The sequence below is a fragment of the Seriola aureovittata genome, chromosome 6, assembly GCF_021018895.1.
Source record: "Seriola aureovittata isolate HTS-2021-v1 ecotype China chromosome 6, ASM2101889v1, whole genome shotgun sequence".
Taxonomy (NCBI): domain Eukaryota; kingdom Metazoa; phylum Chordata; class Actinopteri; order Carangiformes; family Carangidae; genus Seriola; species Seriola aureovittata.
The window spans coordinates 7,168,250-7,195,633 of record NC_079369.1 but is presented as its reverse complement, the minus strand read 5'-3'; the positions used below and the strand labels follow the sequence as shown (position 1 = coordinate 7,195,633).

At 40.8% G+C, this 27,384-nt stretch overlaps 2 protein-coding genes across 5 annotated transcripts in view; both read left to right on the top strand.

Moving 5' to 3' along the window:
* The window catches only part of ddr2a (discoidin domain receptor tyrosine kinase 2a), a 32,447-nt gene extending 11,069 nt beyond the window's left edge, over nt 1-21,378 (top strand). Inside the window, exons 2-17 of one of the 2 annotated variants that reach the window (XM_056378766.1) lie at nt 4,875-4,988; nt 12,705-12,807; nt 13,431-13,662; nt 13,967-14,114; nt 14,694-14,796; nt 15,347-15,530; nt 15,628-15,868; nt 16,157-16,222; nt 17,399-17,535; nt 17,741-17,900; nt 18,018-18,250; nt 18,338-18,465; nt 18,585-18,782; nt 18,872-19,106; nt 19,274-19,423; nt 19,505-21,378. In XM_056378766.1, the coding sequence (XP_056234741.1) occupies nt 4,907-4,988; nt 12,705-12,807; nt 13,431-13,662; nt 13,967-14,114; nt 14,694-14,796; nt 15,347-15,530; nt 15,628-15,868; nt 16,157-16,222; nt 17,399-17,535; nt 17,741-17,900; nt 18,018-18,250; nt 18,338-18,465; nt 18,585-18,782; nt 18,872-19,106; nt 19,274-19,423; nt 19,505-19,636 (2,532 nt within the window). In that variant the 5' untranslated portion in view covers nt 4,875-4,906 and the 3' untranslated portion in view covers nt 19,637-21,378. Of the gene's footprint in view, nt 1-4,874; nt 4,989-12,704; nt 12,808-13,430; nt 13,663-13,966; nt 14,115-14,693; nt 14,797-15,346; nt 15,531-15,627; nt 15,869-16,156; nt 16,223-17,398; nt 17,536-17,689; nt 17,901-18,017; nt 18,251-18,337; nt 18,466-18,584; nt 18,783-18,871; nt 19,107-19,273; nt 19,424-19,504 lie in introns of both variants that reach the window. The other variant, XM_056378765.1, reaches the window with a different exon arrangement.
* Nucleotides 21,379-21,421: 43 nt separating this feature from the next.
* hsd17b7 (hydroxysteroid (17-beta) dehydrogenase 7) lies at nt 21,422-24,742 on the top strand. Of its 3 annotated transcripts, XM_056378774.1 has the most exons (9): nt 21,426-21,661; nt 22,000-22,206; nt 22,354-22,446; nt 22,603-22,717; nt 23,484-23,678; nt 23,762-23,875; nt 24,026-24,082; nt 24,159-24,257; nt 24,351-24,742. In XM_056378774.1, exons 1-9 carry the CDS (start codon nt 21,627-21,629, stop codon nt 24,444-24,446), a joined length of 1,011 nt encoding a protein of 336 aa, XP_056234749.1. In that variant the 5' UTR covers nt 21,426-21,626; the 3' UTR covers nt 24,447-24,742. The 3 variants fall into 3 exon arrangements, 2 of the variants coding, with proteins under 2 accessions (XP_056234750.1, XP_056234749.1); XM_056378775.1 differs by lacking the exon at nt 24,026-24,082 and having other exon boundaries at nt 21,424-21,661; XR_008828065.1 differs by lacking the exons at nt 24,026-24,082; nt 24,351-24,742 and having other exon boundaries at nt 21,422-21,661; nt 23,484-23,875; nt 24,159-24,248.
* The last annotated feature ends 2,642 nt before the right edge of the window (nt 24,743-27,384 follow it).

The window sequence follows — 27,384 nt, the reverse complement described above, 5'->3', positions numbered from 1 at the left end:
AATATAATTCAGTGTAGTAAAGTGAACGTCAATATACTGTACTTTTAATCAGTGTTATTAATAAAAACATTTTTACTAAGACCCTCCAACAATACTTTTTTGACACCAGTTGTGTCCCTCATTGGACATATTACTCCTCCTTCGACACACACCACCTTGGTACGTCCATCTCGACTTCCTCTTTCTCCTGTTTTTCTCCTCGTACCTGCTCACATTGGACTGCCAGCACTTTTTTGTTAGTCAGCTAAGTATGAGCTCAACCCATGGTTACACAGGAGCGCAGAGTTTACCTCAGACCAGTCATATACAAATCAAACTCAGCCTGCTGGATGGGTGTTAATTAGCAGTGAAATGTCCACCGTACAGCACCTGGAAGGGGATATTTTTCTTCAGTTAAAGTTTAACTTTAAGAATTTCAAAAAACATTCACTGTCCCGTAGTATACACTCCTGTACGCTGAATGACAAAGGTTCAGACAAACTACAGTCTATCTCTCCGTGCTCTGCTCTGACATACAGGTGGGGAAACCTATGTGACCTAGATCTCCTTTCTTTTTCCTGCTCTGTCTCCGCCATGAGAATAAATTCATGACTGAAGGGTTTGTGCAGCTGCTCCTCGTTGCGGGCCTCTGTCTCCATTACCCCATCTCTCTTTTACCCTTACGTGAGAAAAGGAACTGTTAATGTAAGATGTAGCTGTTGGAATGAATTTTGAAGTGCAAACAAAAACGTTGCACCTCTTAATATGAAATAATTGATGGAATAAAGTATAGATCATTATGAAATTATATTATATAAATTATTATAACGGTCCTTTGTGTGGAAAAAAAGTTTAATGACAGCAAGAGCATAATAAATAAAAGGCAATGAATACACGGTGAGTTATTATTTAAACCTTCAGATGATTCAACAATGTTTTTATAAGCTTATTACTTTATTTATATATAGTCTTTCTCTGAGAAGGTTTAAATAAGCGAAGGAAAAAATCCTGGAATAGATAATTTTTGAAAGCGAGATAGGGCACGAATAAGTTTTTCCTGCTGTATTCCTGTAAGCCGAGAACGAACAGAAGTTTCCAGAACTGTGAACCTGTGCCTCCATAACTTCAGCGCTGCTGACTGAGCTGATGTTACCGAAGCAGAAGCCAGTTGTGGAATAACAGCTGTTCACTTCATACAGGTATCGAGAACACAGCTGCAACCAAAGGAGGCAGTAGCAATACAACTGATACACAGGAAATCCGCAGTTTAACAATCACTAAACCCTGACCATCTAGACAGTTTCTTGTGTTATGCTCAATTTAACTTATACTCAGAACATAAGAATAACAACAATGGCTTGGATCTCATATTTGCTGTAATTCTGGGGAGAAAACAAAGTAGAGAAACTGTGAGAAATGTGTCATCATAAGGTGTAAATTGTTGGAAAAGCTTTCAAAAGTTCCAAAATAAAAGTTTTCCCACCAATTTAACCAACTAGAAACCACATACATTTTACATTAAAACCAACTACTCTCTAAAACCTACCATTTAAATTTGACAAAAGCAGTTTTCTTTCTCTTACTTCCAGGCAGTCACTGATTTCAGTACATGTCAGCGCTGTGTGAAAATCACCCCAGAGAGAAAAGAGTGAAGCTGGGTGGATGTGTTCATGTACTAAAGGGATGCTTCAACATCTGAGACTTAAGACTTGACTGTTAAACAGACTCTCATTCTCATTTTCTCTATGTCCATTTTTTCGTTTTCCATTTGTCATGTTGGTATGATTTTCCAACAGCATAGTTTAGTAACGCCGCTGGTGACTGGCCGACTGTCAAAACTTAGATATCCGAGCTTTTTACCTGCATGTGAATGTACCACATGGCAGACTTTACATTGTTAAGCAATTTCAAAGTCTCTACAAATAGATGTTCTTACTCCACTGATACGTGCTGAGACCTGTGGTGGTTTACAAGGTAGGAAAAAAAAGCTTTTTATCAATTTTAAAGCTATATTAAAGTGTACGTGATTTGTACTTTACTGACATGTACCAAAAACGCCTATGGTAATAAAGTGGCAATAAAATACATCTATCTGTGTCTGTAACCAACCCAGTGGTGTCATGAGGCTGTCATACTTATGCAATGCAGTGGACGGAGGAAAAACAACTGTGTTAGTGTTACATCCTCACCACTAGTGGAGCATGACATGTAACATTTGGTGTGAGGGTGGTGCCAGAGGAAAGGCCATGTTATTGTCTAAAATTAAAACGCTTTTCCTTGGTGTGGTGGTCATGTAAGGACACATTAGACTAAGCTTGTTAGGCTCAGCTGTGCCGAGTTAACTGTGCTCAAAGACCAGTGTGTTTGGAGGGTAATGCTAAATATAGCATGTGAACATTTAACATATTCACATGTTAACAGCAGCTTTATAGCAATGCTATGTATGATACGATTGATCTCAAAGCGCAGCTGAGGCTGGTGTGAATTTGGTTTATGAGGTTCTGATATATCCTGTCGTTAAGTGTTTGAGTAGACGTGATGATGAGAAGTGGAGGGAACACCAGAGTCAGAAGAATTCATCCTCTGGGAACCATTTACGTCTATGCTACGTATTACGGTCATCAAGCCAGTCATTTTGGATATATTTCACTCTGGACCAAAATTGTTGACAACTGAGAGACTGCCCACCATCTCCAGTTATAGCATGCTTTGCTAAATGGTGAGCACTACTGTAAAAAGTCTGTGATTTGCAGTAAATGAGCTAAAACATGCAGACACACAGCAGTATGGTCCTTTGAGAGTCTCCAGATGTAGAACCAAAGGTCAATTCTCCTCCCTTATACAACACAAGCAGCCTTTACATAAATGTTGGCCAGCACATGGTAAACATATTTTTGACTTCCAAATGCACACAAGCCATCGGGTGTTTGTGTTTCATTAGCTATGAAAAGCCAAGAGGAGTTAAGTTTAGTAAAGGGGTCTCAGTGGGAAGTGGCTGTAACCTGAAGCTGCAGGAAATGGAAGCAAGAAAAGCAGTGATATTATATGTAGGGGACACAAAGAAAGAGGCAAGTCAGGTTGTAATTAGTGCCACAAAATTCATCAACACTGGTCGCACGAGAGTGTTTTGAGTTTGAGGTCATTTTTACTACAGGTTTACTTTAAAGGTATCCTTGAGCACTTCTTAATTAAAGAAAGATTAGTGTTATATTTCCAAATGCACATGTCCAATCCAGCTGAGGAATTTGTTATTTAATATCAGGTATCTTTACAAGTTTACCAATGCTATTCAAAAATAAAGTAAATTTGGGCATGACCTCAAAATCAACACGTCTGGATTTGTTTCCCATGGACAGATTGCAGCAGATGTGAACCTGCATTTCATATATGTCAGAGGTTCATTTGGACAGAGGTCAACTGGAGTGTTAGCAGACAATGTTACTGCTGGTGGAGGCCCAATGTATATGAGATTTTAGGAATAGGGCTGTTATAATACAGTACAGCCATTGACAGCTGATTTAACCGTATGTGAATGAGGGCTTGTACTGTGGCCCAGTCTCGTCCTATTGTCCAGACCCAAGTGCTAGAGGTCTGAGCGCCATCCTGCTGATTCTTCTGTTATTTCAATGGAGAGATGTCAGGAAAATGTTGTTTTTGGCCAGTGATGAACACCAGGAAATGTCTAACACACACACACACACACACACACACACACACACACACACACACACACACACACACACACACACACAGACTCTCGTGTCTTGTGAAAATTCCCACAGTGCTCTGGTAGTTTTGTTTTGTGTCACGTGTAATTGGGTTTAGATAACCCTGCTTTGGCCATGTCTTTTAGTATTTAAATTGGGGCCTGTTGCCTGTACAACAATAAATATTCACAATCATTACACAGTAGCTAAAATATCAAGAAAGCATTAAAAAAAAACAAGTTTCTTTCTAACTAATATCAGAAATGAGAGGTGTCTGTATAATTCTGTTACAGAAGTTGTGATTAACATGACGTGAACAATTAAAACGACCCTCAGTTATATAACAGAGACTTTGAGCAGCAGTAAAAATGCCCCAGTTGACTTTCCCAGTAGTTAACTTGGCAACGATCAGATAACAACACAAGGTGAAGCAAATGTCAGAGAGAGAAATCTTTTATTCCCAATGTAAACATTTAATAAGCAAAGTTTTTACGCGAAGCTAACAAAGATGTCCGCATTTACTTGTTTGTCCATTGTTTTTGTGCTTCTAGATTAGTGCAGTGAAATCATAAATGAAATATGGACAGAAACGAGTTGAAGCTAGTTGTTTTTCTCTGCTGTTGGACTAAGTGGTCAGTTGGAGGCGGCTTGTTGGCGCTGCGTCTGTCCAGCTGAAGTCATGTCTGTGACTCAGTGTCTCAGTGTCTCTTTCCCCTCTTCCGCCATCATTTGTCGTTTCATTTATTCATTCACTCGTTCATCATTTATTCCAACAGTTAATGTGCGTTATGAAAACTTACAAAATAGAAACCTGCATTTTAATTGAATATGAACTGAGACTATTCTGTCGTGTACGACTGATACTGAAATATCACCACAGTTAGAATTTAATAGGCCTTTTCTCATAGTGTGATAAAGCAGTGAATTAATGGAAATTCCACTGGTAGGTGGCAATTATTATGTCTTTTATTGAGTGAAATAAAAACATGCTTCTAATTAAACCCCAATTTTCCCCTTATATATCTACACAAATGTTTGGTTCCCATGAATACAGAGGAGTAAATACAAATTAAAATGTGTTCATGCTGCACCTTATATACCAAACTATTTTTAACGGTTTTATCCTTGTGGTCGAGCTATATATTAAACTGTGTCACTGACATTTTGTGTTTCCATCTTGTCTTTCAGATTGGAAGCTTGTCTCTGTGCATGTGTTTGGGATGAAGCACCTGTGGGACATTCACTTCCTCCTGCTCATCCTCCTCTACCTGTTAGCAGCCGTCACGTCACAGGTCAACCCAGGTATGCGCTGCCATAAGACGGCAAACTACATCTTCCATTTTCCAGGATCTGGGCGGCTGTGTTCAAGTCTCACATTGCAATGAGATCATATTCAAGACTTTGTGAATACTATAAAATGATTTTGTGAGTTTTGGGTAGTGTCTTGGGGTTTGGTGCTGCAGTCCGGTAGTCCAGACTGTGACTGATTCAGATTTTGGATAAGTGCTGCTTTGTGGGAGCCATGTGGTCCCCTCTCTCTGGTTTGGCCACTCTGATCCCAGCATGCACGTTTTTCTCCAGCTCTCCCGCCACTGTACGGGTGGTTTTTGTGATGTCAATGAAAACGGACTAATTTTTTTTTTACAAGGATATAGAGTAGCAACATTTGGTGGGTAGAGACAGAATCAAGCAGGAATCAAAGAGAGGGTTTTGGTTATTGTTGAAATTTTAGAAATACAGGACATATTTGCCAGTAAAAACCCTCAACTGGCTACTGTTTATGATTTCAGTCACAAAGCGTCTGTCATCGGTTTGAGTTTTACTTATTGTTGAAAGGATAATGAATGAATAGACTCAGATCTAAACAGTTATTAATGATGGTTTTGTCAAAAAAAAAAAAAAAAGTTCAACACAGTTTACAGGTCACACTGATCTCACTCTGCCAAGTAGTTCTTACAAAGAAAAAAAAAATAACTGTGGAAAAAAAATGCCCCATCACTTCCACATCCTCCCGCCTTACTCCACCCCACTTCCACTTTCAAAATAAAACTTTAAACATGATATTTCTTCAATGTTTTTAAAACTGTAAACCCACTTACATTTTGAGAAAGTATGAAAATAAAAGCAAACATGAGGTCATGATGACAGCCATATTTAAAGCTGTGCTGAAGGGGTTTTCTGCTCTGGTCCAGACGGAAAACTACAAACGTTACATTCTTATGTTTGAACATGGAGATTTTTAACAACAGTTGTTTTCTAGAGTGTTTATCCATATTTTGCACAAAAACACACACACATTTTAACACACTTTCAAACCTGGCTCACCCTATTTGACATTCATATGTTCTTTGAGCCAAAACTAACAGAGTGAAAGAGTGTTTTATAAGGAGTTTAAAGAAAGCGGGGGGAGAAACAGAAAGAGCGAGTGAGATAGAGATCATAGAGAGTGTTTATAGAGGGAGTTTTCAAGTAAAAGAGTGTGTTCATGCTGTGGTTGCTTTCATGCATATGTCTGTATATGTTAATAGCTACATTTCTGACCTATTTAATTAGATGTGAATGTAACATAAGATGCCTTTAACATTTAAAATTCCCTACACAAACTTGTAGATATTGTAGCATTTAGCATTCAGCACCGAAAAATTCTATATTTTATGAGACCTCTTCTCAACTACACTTAATTAAGGATGTAAGTGTTTGACCCCAGTGGGACTTCTCTCTCTGTTGTCTCTCTTCTTTCCTTGTTTTTGTCAGTGCGTCCATGCATGTGTGTGTGTGTGTGTCTGTGTGTGTTTGTGTGCATGCACACGCATGCTGTGGATCCAGCTATCCCACTGGAGTCTGTGGCTAATGCATACCAGACATTCTGACAGCAGGAAAGTCCATTGAAATAAGCTCTGTCTTTCTCCCCAGCACTTGTGTGTGTGTGTGTGTGTGTGTGTGTGTGTGTGTGTGTGTGTGTGTGTGTGTGTGTGTGTGTGTGTGTGTCTGTACGAGTGTGTGTGTCTGTACGAGTGTGTGTGTGTCTGTGCGAGTGTGTGTGGTGTGCGTTTCCCAGTATTTGACCACTCATAAGTCATGGAAAGGACTGTTTGTGCATCTGATCATGGTCAAAGTTCAACAAGTTCACCATTTAAGACAAAGTTTTGTATTTAAAATCTGACCCAAGGATTTTCTCCACTCAGAAACCAACAATGATCACCTCCAGTGTCACTAAAAGCTCAAATCGCAACCCGCTCTAATATATGGAAGCAGGGTATATACACCTATAATTCTGCCTAATGCTTTAGTTCTGCTGCATTGAGAAGAGGGTCATTTTTCCACAGTCTGGAAATATTCATGGCTGAATTTAGTAGAGCTGAGATGTTGAGTGATGCCAACTTTCCCCTGTTTAAAATTCCCAAGCAATGGAGTTATACCATCCCTGTCTTTCCCATTTTACTCGTGAGTGGGCGAACTTTATTTCACTGTGGAGAGAGAGGAGGAGGTGTGGACATGAACGCAGGCCTGGGCAGAGCAGCCAAATATCATGCAGTATTATTATTGTGTGGGCTACTTCCCATGAGGATGTTTCGAATAAATCCTGAAGGAATGAATGAATGCATTAGAGCTTTCTCTTTCAATCGTCAGAATCATACATCACTGTAATAACTTTAAAGTTAGACTGAATGAAGAAATAATATTCCTCTTACCAATCAAAAGTTGACTTCATTGCAATGAAATGCATCCTTGCTTCATTTAAGTTTTGCTGCTACACTCTTACTTGCTCTGGTATGACCAGCGACTTCTGGTAGCTAATGTTAGCCATTTTGAACAAACTTTAATTACATATTGCGTGTGTCGACAATACTGAGTCAATTTGCTGATTATATTAACTTCTTATACTTGCGCTACTTCTATGTTATGTTCAGACAAATCCCAGATAATCATTATGTTAAATTTTAAGCAAACCGTAACTGAATGTCTTGGAAGCAGTAAAATTTTCTGGCCGCTTGGAGGCAGCAGCAAAACAAGGTCTAAACACAACACTAACATATTAATGCATTATAAAGTTGTTGTGGTGTTCGCTAACAGTTGTCTAGTTACACATCTAGCAGACGAAAGAAAAAATTTGCATTAATGGAGTCGTGTTTCTAGCCACCTGATGAATAAAAGTCCAAAATTTTCTGTCCTTTTAGCTCTGTTTTGGTGTCACCAAACTCCTCAGAGAAATATTTGGCTCTTCAGCTAGCTCTGGCTCTTTTAGCTAAATGAGACTAGCTAGCTGCTAACTTTGTCTGTCTGCTGTTTGTTTTTGTGGTGAGCATATAGATTCCTGTGGGTTTAGTTGATTTTTTTTTTTACTAATGACAGCTGTGACAGTGAATGAAATTTAAAAATTGATGATGATTTGCAGGCCGTAAAAACCAAAACAAGTAGCTCAGTGTGAAAAGCTCCATAGAACTTGTTCGAATTGCAGGGATTGGTGATAATTCGGGTGTTGGTTCATCACTACAGGTGACCCCTTTCATATTGCATGTAGTAGGATGAGCCATTGTGAATGTACAAATATTGATTAGCGCAGCTTTAAAGCAACTGATTAAAAAGGGTCTTGAGCTGTAATTTCATAATTCCCACTTGTGGCCACAGTGGCTGCTCTTCAACCCTCTACAACGCCTGACATATAACGGACAGGTATTATGTAGCAGATGTGAACAGCAACTTGCATGCTTACAGTGTGTGTGTGTGTGTGTGTGTGTGTGTGTGTGTGTGTGTGTGTGTGTGTGTGTGTGTGTATTTGGAGTCAGTGGTTGGACAGCAAACACCACAGAACAAACCTGCCTTTCAGTAGTGGGAGAGGGGGTTTGGTCCGTTACTCCTTCATCTCTCTCTCTCTCTCTCTCTCTCTCTCTCTCTTTCTCTTTCTATTCCTCCACCACACAAGGCTGGTATTTTTCCACCTTTTTCTGGGGTGATATTTTTAGATTCTGTGGCCAAATGTGAAGCCAGAAGGGTGGTGGGGTTGGTGTGTGTCTTGTGTTGTGTGGGGGTAAATCTGCGTATGTGTGCATGTGTCCAAATGCACACACTCGACTGACCCCACAGCTCACCCCAGGGGTCACCTCTGAGTGGGTTGGGTAGATAAATAAACACAGCAAAAACCAACATTTGGAAGAGCGGTCATCCGGCATGATATACTGAAACCCATTTCTCTCTCTCTTGGACTCTCATAGGATGTGGTTAAAGACTCTGATAATGACTCCTATTTTCATCAATTATGTCCCAGGCAATTGCTGTGTTTTCCCCAAGTGGTGATGTTGCACTGTCTGTGGTCTGTATCACTGTATATTTCTGGCAAGACTTCATAGAAAACTTATGTCACCACCTCATACCACATGACAAACACATAATGATCCCAGCATTTCCACTAAGAGTACCTTTTGGATTTTTGACAATGTTTCATCCTAGTGTGGAGACAGTAGGAGTAAAAGAGGAGCCGCTGCGCTGTGCTCATCTCATTCTCCGTCTCAATGCTTGTTTACACTCTTCACCTCTGCTGGCTGCTTTTAAGTGCAGGAACGCCAACCACCTCAAACCCCATAACCTCTAGCTGGACTGGCCTGCAATAGCAACCCTGTAACCCAAGGACAGATACAACGTTTTAGCTACTAGATGCCAGATATTATCATTCCTAATGTTCCACTTATTTTTCAAATATTGGCGTTCTTTGTCATCTTATCCTGACCTGATTTGATTTTAAATCATTTGCTGGAGATCTTTGCTGTTGCACTTGAAGCAGGTTCTGACGATTTGTGTTTTACTGCAGCTATCATACGTGCAGTTCAAGCACCGCACCTATCATTGAAATGATTTTATAATTACGTAGCCAAGGATACCACTAATATGCAGAGAATATGAGATGAGTGAGATGGTTTTGGTTGATGTGGTCTGCTTATAGCCAATGCGATCTGGTGTGAGGAGAAAAATAGGAGTGGAGGGGAGCGGAGGGGAGGGGTGTAAACAGTTAGAGATAAATGATGAGGGCTGAAGTGAAGAGGGCAGTGTGGAACAAAGGTTAGAGAGGACAAGATGAAAGGAGGACAGAGGAGGCGAATGTAGACATCTGGAACAGTTTTTGTTTGTGCCTCCTTCAAGCTGTCATTGTGTCACTGCCAAGACGAAGCCTGCATGCATGTGTGTGGTTGCATCTACGCCTGCTTTTTGCTTTTCGCTGTGTGTGTGTGTGTGTGTGTGTGTGCGTGCGCGCGCAGACATGTGAGCGGTGTATCAGGTCATGAGTCCCAGTCCCAACCCTTTAGGGGTTTCCACATCTTGACTTTTGAGCAAATATTTGGAGGAGATCAAGAAAAGAGGAAGAGAGAATCACAGGGAGAGAAAAGAGAGGAAAGAAAGAGCAGGAGAGAGACAGAGAGGGCCTTGAACCTCCAGCTCTGCTGTTGCTGGCATCTTCTCAAAGGTTTTTCTGTGAGACAAGGGGCCAGGCGAACAGGGTCAGACCTGCTTTAACTTCTGCCTCTGGCCCCACTGAAAGCCACAACCCAATGCTATCACATACACAGAAATCGAGTTGTTCCAAAGGCCCTTTCATCCATTAATGAGGCTACCGAGGGGTCATATCCTGTTAGATGGATTTATCAGTGTCAGATCAAAACAACCCAACCCTGTTGATAACACATGGTGGAAAAGTGCCCTTTCATTTTTCCCCTTCCACCTAGGAATCTGTAAATTAATTGAGAGTCTTGTAAAAGTTGATAGATACCACGTTGGCTGTGTCGCGCTCAGTTAGCCGCTAACCCACTGAGTCTTAATGAGATGAAGATTTTCCAAATCACTGTGTTAACTTTAATCAACTCATGCCACTGAAGGGGAAAGAAGAAAAGCGAGAGGGGAGAGACCACACAGGAGGAGAGGACAGAGAGGAGACAGAAAAAAATGGAGGATGAGGGGGTGGAGGGGCATGCAGGAAACAGAGGGCATATTGCTTCTATTGACCACACAGTGGGGGCGGGATGGGCTCGAACCAGCCAGTTTTACCACACACACACACACACACACACACACACACACACACACACACACGCACACACACACAGTAACTAAGTCCTGTACATGTGCTTGATACCAGTGCTGTTTGGACTGGCAAGAGACACTGGATGGATCCAGCTTATTATTTCAATAAAGCAACCACAATTTGAGTGCAAAGACTGGATGTGTGTGTGTGTGTGTGTGTGTGTGTGTGTGTGTGTGTGTGTGTGTGTGTGTGTGTGTGTGTGTGTGTGTGTGTGTGTGTGTAGTCCTCTCACACCACCTCCCCACTGCTTCACCCAGCACTATCCATCACATTGTGCAGATTTCTTGACAGGAGCTGGGAATTAAGTAGTTCTGTCTTAGAAATGTCTGAGAGCGTCTGGTGAATGTTTGAGTAAGGTTTTGAATTTTCAGCACCGACCAGCGCTGTGGTTGGTCTGAGTGAAGCGAAGGGAGCTGCTTGTTTCAGCAGGTAAATACCAGGGGTAGAAAGACTGCTCAAATATCTTGCTGTTATATACTTAATTATTAATCAAGTTGAAGAAAAAGAGTTTATGAGTAACAGATACTTTGTTCCATAACATCGCTGTCAAGAGGCCCCTGTGAGATCCTGGTATCAGTACAATACAAAGTAATAAGAGTACAATTTTAGTGTACCCTGCCAGCTGGCAGTGGGGGAAGAAGGATTCAGAGTCTTTTTCTGAAAGTATACTTATTCACTGTGAGTTAAACTGACATCTCTCTCAAATCTGTCTGTTGCTTACAAAGCTACTGCCAAGAGACAGTTAGCTTAGCTTAGCATACATGTAGCCTGGAGTCTCAACTCCAGCAAGGTGACAAGACTCACTGAAGCCACTTAGCTTGACCAAGAAATAGTCCTACAACTTGACATTTTTACACATTATCTTTTGTTCTGGTTAAATAAACTAGATATGGAGTGCTAATTAGTGAGTTAGTGAGAGGTTGTAGTTGGATGTTTACCTTCAGGCAGCGCCAGGCTAGCTGTTCTCCACTGTTTCCAATCTTGATGCTAAGTTAGCACCTACTGGCTAGAGTTAGTACTTTGCATTTAGCCAGCATGCAGCTAACGCTCTGCACTAATCTAGTGTTAAATAACTGTTCATTTTCAAAAAGAAAGCTATGTTCCCAAAATGCCAAACCATTCCTTTAAGTGAAAGTTGCATTACAACACTGTAAAAAAAAATTGTGAATCACTCGGAAAGAAGCTAAAAATCTAAAATCAAAATATTCCTCAAGTCAAAATATGCAGGTATTAATAGCAAAGTATACTTAAAATATAAAAGTAAAATTGTACTGCATAACATCAGATTTTTTTATCCTTATTTTAGGTATTTAAAATCTGAAACTAAAAGATAACACGTAACTAAACAATCATAAGAATGTAGGAGAGTAAAAAAGCACAATAATTCCCTCTGGAGTAGAAGCATGAAGAAACATAAAAATTGAGATAATCATGTAACATACAAGCACATCGCTATTATATGTAGATACAATTGAATATGAATAAATGTACTTATTACTTTCCACCACTGCCAACTGGACTTTGTCAAATTCAGTGATTTCTTTTCATGACAAATCTTTTTCACAGGTTTCTTTGTAAGAAAAAGTGGAACTAAACAAAAATGTCATATTTTCCCAGAATGTGTCATAAAAGTATAACCTAAGATCTTCCTGTAATTCTGGCTTTTCAAGAACTACATAATCAAAACTGGACTTACTGTAAGTTTCAGTAGAATTACTGCTTTCAGAGTGTAGTAAAAAAGTGCCGGTAAACAAAAAAAGCTACTCTGTAAAGACAGCACTTGTAATTAGTCACTTCCCCCTTTTGGTAAATAGTGTTTAAGGCAGAACAAATGGAGGATGTTCGTCTGGTGGTTTTTCAGTGACCTTCATTGTTGTTTCCATATTCATCCACTTGTCTGCTTATTTCTTCCAGCCTTTTAACGAATTGTGTGTGTTGTGTCACAGGTGTGTGTCGGTATCCTTTGGGCATGTCAGGAGGGCAGATACAGGACGAGGACATCTCTGCCTCCAGCCAGTGGTCCGAATCCACTGCTGCTAGATATGGCAGGTAAGTCTTACACACACACACACACACACACACACACATATATACACACTCACATGCGCATAGACGCAAACTCTCAAGCATGCTTCATAGTATGTTTACCCTGATAATGAGTATGTGTGTGGGTGGTTTATACCATAAGGTGCCTGTGCTTGTTTATTTGCAGTAAACCACAAGCTGGGGTATCAGTTCTACTTGCAGCAACATGATTAAGCGTGTGTGTGTGTGTGTGTGTGTGTGTGTGTGTGTGTGTGTGTGTGTGTTCAGCAAAACTTGGGTGGCCTTCAGTAACTATCAGGATAATGATGTAATACACTTTCCCCATCCATCCTGGCTGTGTTTTCTGTCTCGCCCAGCTCCCCCTCTCCCCTTCCAGCCCCTTGCCCAAAATTAACACTTTAAGAATTTACGACACAGGCTCTCACCGAGGTGTTTTCATAACGGGCCGTAAGAACTGAAATCCACCACCGCACTCACTTCTACTTTCCACTCACCTTTCCCTTCCCATCCTGTCCTAATTCTTCTTCTCCCTTGCGCTTTTCCCTTTCCTGCTGTAATTCTAATACGAACATCCACCCACTGTTATTTCAATTTCCCTCCTTCCCTCTCCATTTGTCTCTCTCCAGGTTGGACTTTGAGGAGGGCGATGGCGCGTGGTGTCCGGAGATAACGGTCGAGCCAGACAACCTGAAGGAGTTCCTCCAGATTGACCTGCGCTCGCTCCACTTCATCACCCTTGTGGGCACCCAGGGTCGACACGCTGGAGGCATTGGTAATGAGTTCGCCCAGATGTACAAGATTAAGTACAGTCGCGATGGAAGCCGCTGGATCTCGTGGAGAAACAGACAGGGCAAACAGGTAAGTCAACTTATCAATCAATGCATTGATTGGGATGTAACCCTTTTCTTCTGGTTTGGTTGTCACTGTATAATCTATTCTGACCTTTGTAACAAACTTCTGATAAAGATGCATGGTCATATTTTTATGGCCTATCATTGCCTCTACCTGGTATGACTGTGTTTAAAGAGATAATAGAGATACTGAAATAAATCAATATTCTTTCATTATCTTTAAATGATATAAAGAGGTCATGACTTTACTATCATGCATATTCAGTCTTTCTTAATCGTTAGTGATCAAGGTGTGTTTGTTTTATGTGCAGGTGATTGAAGGAAACAGAAACGCCTACGACATTGTACTCAAGGACCTGGAGCCGCCCATCATCGCTCGCTTTGTCCGCTTCATGCCGGTCACTGACCACTCCATGAATGTCTGCATGAGAGTGGAGCTCTATGGCTGTGAATGGCTGGGTAAGATGATGCTGAGGTGGCGACTCAGACTGATGACTGATGAGAAAATAGAGGATACGTTAGGACGGATGAGCAAAGATCACAACTGAGCTGAGGCCCCGGTCCTTACGTCTGAGGCTGTAAAAGATCAGGATCAGCTGATTCTCTCTTATCTTTGAATTACAAGCAGGGCAATGTTGTTTAAACAACACTACTGACAACGTACTGAATAACCACTTTAAGCTAATGTTTCCAATACTACCACTATACTTTTGTTTTTCAAAAAGTGTTGCACGAATCACAGTTTTTGTCTGTGTACAGTTTCCAGTTCAGGAGCGATACTTTGACACCATTGACTCTGTTCTTTTCCTTTTGTTCTTTCACTTTAACCACAAATTTCAGGTTCTCAGGCTCAAAATCTAAATCAAGTTTAAATTTGGTCTTTTGTCTAGATTCATGCCACGTTTGCATTTGTAGTTGCTGAAACTTTCTAGGCAGTCAGAGATCAGCACCACCAGCCCCCTAATCATTTTTTCCTGTATTTTGTACCTGTTGCTGGGGCTTTATTTAATAATCCAATATTGCAACATCTCTTTATAGATGGCCTGGTGTCGTACAACGCTCCGGCGGGAGAACAGATGACCTCGCCTGCTTACCCGGTTTACCTCAATGACTCTGTCTACGATGGAGCTGTCATCTACAGGTGTGTGTGTTTCTGTGTGTTTCGCTGTTCCCTCCTCACCAACTTAGCTCCTTCTGCTTTCACACACCACTTCCCTGCTTCATCATTGCTCTCATCCTTCGTCAGTACTTTTCCCCCTCACCTTGTTGTTGCCTGGTCACCATGGTGAAAGCAAAGAGACAGGCGGCGGTGAGTGGGTCATGGTGGTTTACTGTTAGGCAATACCTCATGGGAATGACTGAGTCAACCGTGCTTACAAAGTTTCAAAACCGGAATGAAAAAAATCGTCTTTTGTTGACATTAGTGTTTGGATTATGGCATGGTGAATAATGTCCTCCATGACACAGACCTCCTTTCCTCTGTCAGGGAAACAGTGCAGAGGGAAAAGAAAATGGCCCATATTACAATATCACAGCCAACAGCAGAAGTGAGGAATTTGTTTTGTAATGCTGCCACCTGGTGTTGAATAGTTGTACCTGTTAAAAACATTTTGACAGAGGTGATGATCGTTTGAAAATAAAGGATGGTTCTCCTTGTTTCCTGCCTCTTACACTCTCTTTATTTTTCTCAGTATGACAGAGGGCCTGGGTCAGCTGACTGATGGAGTGTGTGGTCTGGACGATTTTACACACAGTCACGTCTACAATGTGTGGCCTGGGTATGACTACGTGGGCTGGTACAATGAAAGCTTCCCCAGTGGATATGTGGAAATAATGTTTGAGTTTGACCGCACACGAAACTTTACCACCATGAAGGTGATACTCCTGATAAGTCACACTAATCTTTTCTTTAGTGTTCAATTTTTATATCGCTCATCAGTACTAAAACTCTCTCCATGTGTCCCACGTCTAGGTCCACTGCAACAACATGTTTTCCCGGCATGTCAAGGCTTTCCGGCAGGTGCTGTGCCACTTCCGCTCCGAATCAGACTGGGAGGCCACGCCGCTCTCTTTCAGCCCTGTGGTGGACGAGAAGAATCCCAGCGCCCGCTTCGTCACAGTCAACCTGGCCAATCACATGGCCAGTGCCATCAAATGCCAGTTCTACTTTGCTGATGCCTGGATGTTGTTCAGTGAGATCACCTTCCAGTCAGGTATAGACTGAAGAACTGCATGTACGATATGTAACTGCAGTAAGATGCCCCCTGCTAGTATTACATTCTTATATATTATACTGTAAATATTAATTTACCATTGTTTGTATATGTATAACTGTATATTAGTTAGACGAGATAAGAAATTGTTATATTATATCCAATATTCAAACTCTATATTAGAATATTCAGATTTCTTAACTAAAAGAAACTATTGAAATCAGTTGATGCTGTGATTTAATATCAATAATTGGTGTCTTATCAGCTGTGTGCCATCTGCCCTTTCAGATACAGCCATGTACAACACAACTTTGGCTCCACCTAAGACAGGACCGCCACCTAACACACAACCAGGTTAGTGATCGCAACACACACTCACATGCACACGTCTATAGTAAAAGTATACGGTATACAGTATGAAACTACTAAATAGGGCCAATTTTTTAACATGCTGGAATAATGTAAATAAATTGTTATATATTGATATATGTTGATTTATTTTTATTATATACTAAAACAGTATATTATGTTATGACCATTGGTATACAGTAAATACTGTAGAGAATGAGCATGTAGGATGGATTCAGGACAAACCTTATTACTTATCATAGCAGGCAGTAACAGTAATGGATTATTTTGTAATTGTAATCTATTACTGTTACTGAAAAAAACCTACGTAATTAAATTACAGTTACTAATCAAAATGCTTGTGTTACAAAGGGGTTACATCTGAATATATTCTCTTCTGTAAAAAGCTGATATCATTCTGTTGCTTTGCATCTTTCAGTTGAGCAGGAACACCTTCTTTTGAAAAGAAATCTAATAACACTAATTAACTTCATTCAGCGTTGTGTTTTCATTAAATATTAACTTGGAGAGGCCATGAGGTTGTGATATTGTCTGTTGGTGCCAATAAGGCAACTAAATTAATGATATCGAAAAGTAATCAAATGTAATAACTTATATTACTTTGATTTTGCGGTGAATACCCCTCCCCTCACCCTTCCCATTCCAAGTGTGTACGGGAACCTGTGGTGGCCTTAAGGTAGTGTAAAAATGCAAAAGGCTCTCTCTATAGCCAGTGTTTGGTTTTTTTTCCTTCTGGGCTACTGTAGAAACATGGTGGTGCTCCGTGGAAAAGGACCCGCTCCCTATGTAGACACGAAGGGCTCATTCTGAACAAAAGCACAACGATTCTTAGTGTCAGGTGATTATACACCAATAAAACATAATTACGAATATTGTATTCCATTTCTGCCAATAGATCCCCATGATACTACACACTGGTCCTTTAATGTTAGACTTGTTACACAAGCCAAATTATCTGCCTGTGAGAAAGGTCTATTCTGTGTTTGACATTTCACAAACATCTGTTTACATGTTGAAAGTAAAAACTATAATTCACTCCAGTTGTTTGGATGGGCAAACACCTCGAGACTAGTCTGATTTAACTGCATATGTATTGTATGGTCCCCGATATTTGCACGCTGTCTCCATTATTGAAGTTTTATCTCCCTGTTCCCTCCCCAGAAGATGACCCCACGCACAAAGTAGATGACAGCGACACCCGAATTTTGATTGGTTGTTTAGTGGCCATTATCTTCATTCTTGTGGCCATCATTGTCATCATCTTGTGGAGGCAAGTGTGGCAGAAGATGCTGGAGAAGGTGAGATCATCACTCATTCATTGAATAAAATGCATCAAGCAAACACGAGCCTTTAGATGTTTGTGTAGATTTTACACCTTTTCATTAAGAATTCTGAGTTTTCCTTCGGGAGGTGGTCAGATCTGTTCCTTCACCCCCACGTCCTTTATTCTAGGCCTCCCGTCGGATGCTGGATGATGAACTAACTGCTAGTTTGTCAATACAGAGCGAGACGTTCGCCTACAACCACAACCAGTCGAGTACAATCAGCGAACAGGAGTCCAACTCCACCTATGAGCGCATCTTCCCCCTCGGTCCAGACTACCAGGAGCCCTCACGCCTCATATGTAAGCTGCCGGAGTTTGCACAAAGCTCAGAGGAGCCAGGTAGGTGAACACACATGTCTACTTACAAATACACATCAGTTTAAACTGTTATTCACAAAAAACACGCTCAGACACTTATTGACATCCCTAGTTACAGTGTCTTGTATTGTGTTCCAGCTTCTACCAGCACAGCAGCATCTAAATCCACCACAACAACTGTTGTCCAAGATGGCGTCCCTCACTACGCAGAGGCAGATATTGTAAACCTGCAAGGAGTGACTGGAAGCAACACATACGCCATCCCTGCACTGACTATGGACCTGTTATCAGGGAAGGATGTTGCAGTGGAAGAGTTCCCACGAAAACTGCTCACCTTCAAAGAAAAGCTGGGAGAGGGCCAGTTTGGAGAGGTGCGTGCCCTTCTACAGCTTTAGATGAGGTGAAAGCAAAAGCCACGTCATAATTTTAACATTCATTCTCCTCTCCTCTCCTCTCAGGTGCACCTGTGTGAAGCAGAGGGAATGCAGGAGTTCATGAATAAAGAGTTTTTATTTGACATCCCTGAGGACCTGCCAGTTTTAGTCGCTGTGAAGATGCTCCGTTCAGATGCTAACAAAAATGCTAGGTACTGACTCTGGGTGCCTCTTCTGGCCTGTAACTTGAATTGTTAATATGAAGTCAATATAATTCTGATTTGTATCAGTGTAAAGTAAGTCACTTGTGCATATGCTTTTGTGTTGGTAGGAATGACTTCCTGAAAGAGATAAAGATCATGTCACGTCTGAAGGACCCAAACATCATTCGCCTCCTAGCTGTGTGCATCTACAGCGACCCGCTCTGCATGATCACAGAGTACATGGAGAACGGAGATCTCAATCAGTTTCTGTCCCGCCATGAACCCGAGGGACAACTCGCTCTGCTCAGCAATGCACCTACTGTCAGGTGAGTTAAGTGGCTGCTGCAAATACATGTTTACATGTTTGTTTTTTCTTTCCCAGCCTATGACGCTATCTCTTCTATCTCCTTCCCAGCTTCAATAATCTGTGCTACATGGCCACTCAGATAGCATCGGGGATGAAGTACCTCTCCTCTTTAAACTTTGTTCATCGAGACTTGGCCACACGAAATTGCCTGGTGGGCAAGAAGTACACAATAAAGATAGCTGACTTTGGCATGAGCAGAAACCTGTACAGTGGTGACTACTACCGCATCCAGGGCAGAGCTGTGCTGCCTATACGCTGGATGTCATGGGAGAGCATCCTGCTGGTGAGGACTACTACTAGAAAATTCCTTGGTTTGATATTTCCTTGAAAAGTCAGGCATATTTGTTGAGCTTGCCCTGCGTTAATGTGTATATGTCTTAGAATGGAACCAACAATGCAGATTGTGCATGAAAACAGGCTAATCATTATTTACACCGTCTTTTTGTGCAGGGTAAGTTCACCACAGCTAGCGACATGTGGGCCTTTGGGGTGACCCTGTGGGAGATACTAAACTTCTGCAAAGAACAACCCTACTCTCAGCTCACTGATGAGCAGGTGATAGAGAACACAGGGGAGTTTTTCAGGGACCAGAAAAGACAGGTGAGTGCTGTTACAAACATTTCACCTGCATGTAAAAGTCCGTGTATCCCCTGGTCTTATTTCTATCTCCCTGTCGTGCAGATCTACTTGCCTCAGCCTGTGCTGTGTCCAGACTCGCTCTATAAGATCATGCTGAGCTGCTGGAGGAGGAACACAAAAGAACGGCCCTCCTTCCAGGAAATACACCAAGCCCTCCTGGAAATACAGCCTTAAGCCAGGGCTATGTTTAAGACAGTGATTCCCAGTCTGCTCATCTCTGGAAGAAATGGTGCTTAACAAGAGTAGCAGACACACTCCAGGTTTAAGCTGTCTTGTTTCAGTAGATTAAAAAGGTGAGAGCCACCTGTGGGCTACGAGCTACAATTTGGGAAACACTGTTCCATGGACTTAACACACTACAAAGATGGACTACCAGAGACATTTTGTGTGTGTCCGTTTGAGTTTAATTAGCACAATCACGCTGGCTAAGATGTTTTTATAGGCATACAGGTATTCTTAGGAAAATCTATTCTGTTTTATAGTGCACCAACCCTGACACACATATGTGTTGCGGAAGCCAAAATTACATGTAGCAAGTGACATTCGGCACTTTTAAAAATATATTTTAATTTCATTTGTTAATATGAGTTTAAAGTTCCCCATGTTACAAACTTATGAAACGTTGTTGAAGAACTGTCTTGTGTTTTCTTCTGGAGGACTGCTTGAATGTAGAAGGGAAAAGTGCAGCAAACCATTACTGTTACATTTCATTATATTTCAAGTATTTCATCTCAGTTGCTCAGACAAAATCCACGTCTTAAATCAGAATATTAAGTAACTCAGTCTTTCTCATCTCCCTGCAGTTTTCCTACAGTGATTTGAACATGATGTGTATATGACTGTGTATTTTCAATAGATAAGTCTAAATCTCAAATATCAATATTTTGTACTTTATATTTATATGTTCATATGTGTTTGTTCTGTTTATGTTTTGTTTATATATGTGTGTATTAATATGCTCTTTAAACTGATGTGTGTGGAGTATCATATTTGATTTGATTCAGTAATGTTCTGAAACTTTGGATTTTCACACCAAACAAACAGAATACAGAATACATTTATATATATTTTTTTTTTCTCCAGTGCAAACTGCAAAATCAGGAATCCGGGCTGTGTTTTGGCCATGTGCTATGTTGGTTCAACAGTATGTTTACAGTCTGTATCAGTGGAGAGATGTTACTAAGTGTGTTGTGGATGTTGAACATGTTAAATAGAAGGTAAATAGTCTTTTAAATCAGGAATGTAGAGGAGGAAATGGGAATATTCACTTTACATCACGTGTTTCATTGGAACCAAAGAACTGGTATGACTGCTACCGATCACTTTCACAGTGGTTTATATTCGCTCATATATTAGCTGGATCCTTTCTTCATCTTTTCTGTTTTTTTTTTTTTTTTTTCCCCCATATGGAATAATTCTGTGTTTTACTCTAATAGCTTGAACTTCATACTGCATACCACTGTTTCAGCCTGATCAGCTGCATTTACAGGTTCTGAACTCTTATCAGAGGCCTTTGTCCCACTTACCTCGTACTTAAAAGACACTCATGTCCGCCCTAATGCATGATGTGTCAACCTATATGTGGAAGTCAGTCTTATCTTTCTGTACTTTGCAAGCTGGGCAAACAAATCTGTACAAATCTGTTATATATAATATTTGGTTAGGGGACAAATCTGGGTGTTTGTGAAGCATGTGGTGATTCTCATTGAATAAAAAAATCTTTTCATGTCATTTACAATCTTCTCAGTGTTAGAGGCAGATGTAAAGATGTTATTGCACCCTGACAAATTTCCTGATTTGTTTAGTTTTATTACATCTTTGTACTCAAATGTTCAGTGAGAATGTTTTTATATACTTAAAACAAAAGTTGTACATTGATAGACAAAATACAAATAAAATTGAAACAGGGATGTCTATCTCTTTGTGAGCTCTTGTCTTATTCATAGGAGTGAGCTGAATAATCCATACTATGGGGGTGGTCCTTGAAGCTCAGCTGACTGGTGTTAGGATCTCATTGGCTGGGCCCTGCTGTTGCGCCCAATCACAGCCTGGAGGTGGAGTGAAGAGTGAAGAATAACATTGCATGGACCAGACAGAAAACTTGTTGCATTGAGAGAACATTTGACCGTTTTCTGTAGTTTGTTTCCAGTTTGGACCTGAAAAGATGAACAAGGTGGTTTTGGTGACAGGAGCAAATAGGTAAAGTCTGTATTTATTGTTATTTATTTTACTTGAAATTTGGCATCTTAAATGTTAAGTATTCATAACTTTCCTTTAAGATCTTTATGAGCTATAAGAAAATTTTACCTGTTGGCTATTTGATTGTATAATTTATGTTATTTATTTATTCATTAGACTTCCTGAAATCTCTCTCCTGGCAGAATTCTAGTCAAAATCACGTCAGGATTGTGTTATTTACAGTACATTAATTTGTAATAAACAAGATTATTTTGGTCTGTTTTACGTGCTATTATCTTGAAATGCCTGGTGCTGGAGTAATAACAGTAGTAAGTGTTCAGGAATGCATTTCCTTGCAGTGGCATTGGCCTGGCACTTTGTGAGCGTCTCCTCTCCCAGGACACTGAGGGTCTGCAGCTGTGTCTGGCCTGCAGGAACATGCGTCGGGCTCAGGCTGCTCGCTCTGCCCTCCTCACCTCTCACCCCACAGCTCAGGTGGCCCTGCTGCAGATGGACACCAGCAGCATCTCCTCCATCATCAGCGCTGCACACGAAGTTAAACTCAGGTGGGAGGATGGACTCACAGCTGCATCAAAGTCAAATACACATTCACACACCCAAAGTAATTACTGAGCAGATTATGTTACTGGTTCTTCAGGTGCGTTTAGAAATCTGCAGGATAAAATATCCATGTCTCTGCTTGTCACTTGCAGATATAACCGACTGGATTACCTCTACCTCAATGCAGGCATCATGCCAAACCCACAGTTTGATGTAAAGGCCTTTTTCAGAGGCCTCTTCTCCAGGTACATTGTTGATTTGAGATGTTCCTGACTCCTGAAGCTCCTCCATGTCACTGTGTAGTATATAAAGGACAATACTTTATAACTTTGAATTCTTCTGTCATCTATTTCCCATGCTGCATTTCCAGAGCTCACATTTCTATAATGCTTTCATTTCAGCAATATCATCACCATGTTTGCCACTGGCGAGGGGATTCTGACGCAGAAGGACAGTGTCACCTCTGATGGCTTGCAAGACGTTTTTGCCACCAACCTCTTTGGTCACTTCCTTCTAGTGAGTCACTGGTACTTTGTCAAACTGATAAGTTGGTATTTTGGTCTGATTCACGTGTAACACATTGTACAAAAGCATATTTCCTTCAGTTCTCCTGTCAGCTGTTTGCCCTTGGAACAGAAATAGGTGATACTGGATCTGTCTGTCACTTAGTACCGATGCTCATTAAAAATTAACAGTACGTACTGTCCTACCCATGAGGTCACTCACTGCGGACACTGTTCTGCTTACTGTGCGTTTGCAGGTGAATTCTGACGTGTTGCCATCAAAGAGAAATCTTGTCAGTTCCTGTTTACACTTTTAATACATTACAGATTCACCTTTGCTGTTGTATTCACACATAGTTTAATTCCTTTTACAGTTGGACAGTCAGACAGTTGGAGTAAAAGTGATAAATCTTTGGTGAAACATAGGAATTTAACCTTGTTGATTAGTTTAAGGACTCTGAAAGGAATATCGTTGCATCTACATGGGAAGAGACGGCATATCATTGTTGTTGTTGCTTAAAATCTATCTCTTAATTAATCAGTTTAAGTTATATGTAATGTACAAGTGAAAACATGACTAAGATACAGTAATATCTCACATACATCAACCAAGTTTCTAAATTTAATTAAAATTTTGTTGATTCAAATCAACAGCCTGTCTGATTCCATCAAATTGGAAACAACAGCATGTTTTGTTATTTAAGGATGACACTGAGCCTCAGTGACTTGTTAGGATGAGCACTCTAATACTGTGGAGTTCCCCCTGTGTTATGGCCCAGATCAGGGAGCTGGAGCCAGTTCTGTGTAACGCAGGTCGGACCTCGCAGCTGATCTGGACCTCCTCCAGTAACGCTCACCGCTCAGCCTTTTACCATGAGGACATACAGCACCAGAGGGGCACCCAGCCCTACAGCTCCTCCAAATATGCCTCCGACCTGCTCAGCCTGGCGCTCAACACACACTACAACAAACAGGTCAGCTCACACACACTGCACATGCTGTGTATCACCCGAGCCTCTGAGGATATTGATGACTGTACTGCCCTTTTGCTCTCTAGGGTCTGTACTCATCTGTGATTTGTCCTGGTTTTGTGATGACCAGTCTGACCTACGGCATCCTGCCCTCCTTCCCAGCATTCCTCTGGACCCTGCTAATGCCTATTTTCTGGCTTGTGAGTGCAACTCTCACAGTGCAAATAACTTACACATACCTGTCCTTCCAGTTAGTCTTGATTGTCTATATGTTGTGTGTCTAAAATCAGTATAAAACCAGTTTTGGGGGGTATTTGTTTTATATCTGAATCTGTCTTACATGATCACAGATACGAATGTTCACCAATACTTTCACCCTGACACCTTATAATGGAGCTGAAGCCCTGGTATGTGCAACTAAATTTCTAATTTTCGTACACAGTTTAATACAGATTAATTCAGAAATGCTGCTCTGTCTTCTAGTTCTGGTTGTTTAAGCAAAAGCCTGAATCACTGGACCCACAAGTCAAGTACCACAGCTTAACGTCTGGACTGGGCAGCAACTACACACAACCACGTAAGGTAAGGCAAAGTATACTGTGCTTAAAAAATGTTTAAATTGTCTCGTAAAATAGTTCACATAATGAGTTATGTGTCTTCTGTTCTTCTTTGCAGATGGATATTGATTTGGAAACATCTGAGGTTTTGTATGAGAAATTATTGCATCTAGAAAGTGAAGTGAGGAAGAAACTGAAGGAAAAGCAACAATAATCCCACAGTGGTCCTGCAGGATCTGGATCATCTTGCTGCACACAGTGCCTGGATGGAGAGAGCTTTATTCCTGTCTCACAGGTCACTTGGGAGCAACATTTACACTGGATGTCAGACTTCGCTATAATAACATTCTTCATGCTCAGCAACATGCAAGCCAGAACTGAAAGCAGGGGTGAACAAGATACAGTGACTCTGTAAGTTTGATTTGCTGTTTCCACCTGTATGTGTATCAGGCTCAAAATAAAATGTCTTGTTTGGTAAAGAGTTTAAAATAAAACTGAGCATTGCCCGTTTTCATACCCCTCTTCTTTACTCCCATTCACTCTAAAGTATGATATTATATGATGAGAACAACACATATATGGATAGTGGGATAGGTCACCAGCCTTTCAGCCTATGCGGTGCAGGAGGGACTATATCCGATCTGGTTGTTAATGCCATGATCCTCACGACAAAATGCAGTGCAATCTGACAGCAGACTGTCAGTGTCATGCCAGAAGTTAACATAAGCCGTCTGTTTGAGCGCCTCAGCGGTGTACGGCGGTGCCGGCGGCACATGCGCACAGGCACACCTGTAATTCCGCTCCGGGGGATCCGCAGCGCAGCAGACGTCCCCGGGTTCCTCTGCTTGTTTCCCAGTCCCGCACTCCTCCTCTGCCCCGCTCAGTTTCGGGTTGCAAAAAGCCCAAACCATCCCGCAGAAATAGACGAAAAAAGTGCCCATGACCATAACCATGAGCGCGTAGGACTCTATCATGGCTTTGTTGACTGGAGATGTCATCTCAGGATGCGCAGGGACGATGATCGGTCTGAGTTCCCAAAGTGCGTTCAGGAGGGACTGTCAGTGCGAGTGGCATCTTCCATGTGGGTTGGACCACTTCAGTAACGCGAGATAGAGACATTCAGAAAATAATTTAGCCTATTGCTTTCGAGGTCACCTCTCACCTTAAACTGAATGCATGAATGGCCATTATCACGGCTGTGTGAGAATAGCACTGAAGCCCAAATGCCAGCAAAACAAACTCATTCTGATATTAACAAAATAAAACAAAAAAAAAGGAAAAAAGTAATGTTGCACAAAAATCCAAGCACTCTGTAATTAAACATAGTTTGTATATAATTAAACCCCTCAATCACTGTCATTTTTGAGGATTAACCTTGATTCCAATAAAATCCAAATGGAGAGTAATGTGTGCAAAGATGTCAATACTATTTGTAGTATTAATTAGGCTAATATTAACCAACATACTGAATGCAATATTTCACTTTCAGAAGATGCAGTTTTGGACCAAGACTGAAAATGTATATCACGTAATATCACATGATTTTCAGGTGCTGCATACTAGTTCCTGTATGATGATTTAATAAAGCTGAAAAACTCAGTGATAAAGCTGGGGACAAATCAGCAGACAGAGACACCATTGTTCAGACTCACTGTACGAACCCAAAACCAGTATTTAATAACTTTCAATCCTGTTTGTATTTGGTTGTCTCTACTGAGTGTAAATACAAGTAGGGATGTAAATAATGTAATTGTACATTTGTATCTTTGCTACAAAATGAGATGCAGACGGATTATGAATGAGTGCAACTATTTAAACGGGTCTTACATGCTTTGAGTCATTTTGTCTCCCTGACAATCACTCATGTACACAAGCCCAACAGCTGGCAGGGTTTGACTGTCCTTTTAAGGTCAAACACCAGCACCCACAACTCCCAAAATACCATCAATGATCAATGAGACATTCAGGCTGAGTGCCTTTCTCTGGGGATTGATATTCCAATATGTTAGCCCACGTTTTAAAAACTAACTTTGCTGGGTTGAGGCATGCGAAAATTTTAAGATTCCAGGATAAAGCATCCTTTGTGAATGTTTTTCTTTTCTAAAAACCTTTAAAAAATCTAAAAAGTAGGGATAATATTTTGTTGATCTCCATTAGGATTTAGATGTGGCACTGTAAAATTCTGAGGACACTAGGGAATTTCAAGTTGAAATGACAGAGAGTGACGTTTGTGTAGTAAAGGTGAATTGCGTTTCCTGTTTATGATGAAAGTTATCAGGAAGACATAGCTCATAGTGCTCAGACACTTTACTGAGCACAAACTTCCACCAGCAATGAGCAATTCTCCAACTTTCAAACCTGCAATCGCTAAGAATTAGTGTTTTTTCCTTTATGTCTTTTGATTATCTGCTAAAATACCAAATGAAATGCTGTTTCACAACTGACTTTATCAATCATTTAATGGTCACCTTCCAAAGATACTTTATCTGTGCACCAACTACATTTAAAGATTTCTTAGATTTCTTTTGTCGTCAACGTCTTTTGGAGATATCTCAGATAGCCTGTATGTCTAATAAACAAACAGACTGACTTATGCATAAACAGACACATGCTGATAACATTCGAAACTGATAAAGACTGTAGCCTACCTGAAACAGAGCATATAAATCATGTTGAACAAATGTGTGCATTCACAAACAAACTGCAACTCACTACCCTGTGTTGTTAACTCATCTCCCCCTGCCCCAGCATCAAGCAGATTGTGCTGAGAAATGGTGAAATTATGTTTCCTGTAACCTATCGGTTATATATTCCTATATCCTACTGGTCCCTCTCATCATGTTTTCACTCTTATCTACAGAACCACATTCGATATGGATCAGGTTATATTACCCCAAGGAGTGGTGCTAACTCCATATCTACATGCAAATGTGACATGTTGTTTACACTAGCACTACATTGCAGGGTTTAAAAAGAGCATGGGGCTCAGTGTAGTGTGAATACTTATTCTGAGCCACATCTAAATGTCAGGACAGTCTGTCCACTGTGTGGAACTTTGCTGAAGATTTTGACAGTAATTTCTCTTTATTTTGTATTCTAACATAAAATGTAATGGCAGCTAACATGAGAACATGCTGTCGGCTGAGGTTTGC

What these genes read in the sequence shown, in the direction of transcription:
- hsd17b7 (XM_056378774.1), top strand. Translation starts at nt 21,627, where the DNA reads ATGAACAAGGTGGTTTTGGTGACAGGAGCAAATAG. An exon ending in TTGGTGACAGGAGCAAATAG is followed by an intron (nt 21,662 to 21,999) that starts GTAAAGTCTGTA and finishes ATTTCCTTGCAG; the next exon opens with TGGCATTGGCCTGGCACTTT. An exon ending in ACTACACACAACCACGTAAG is followed by an intron (nt 24,258 to 24,350) that starts GTAAGGCAAAGT and finishes TCTTCTTTGCAG; the next exon opens with ATGGATATTGATTTGGAAAC.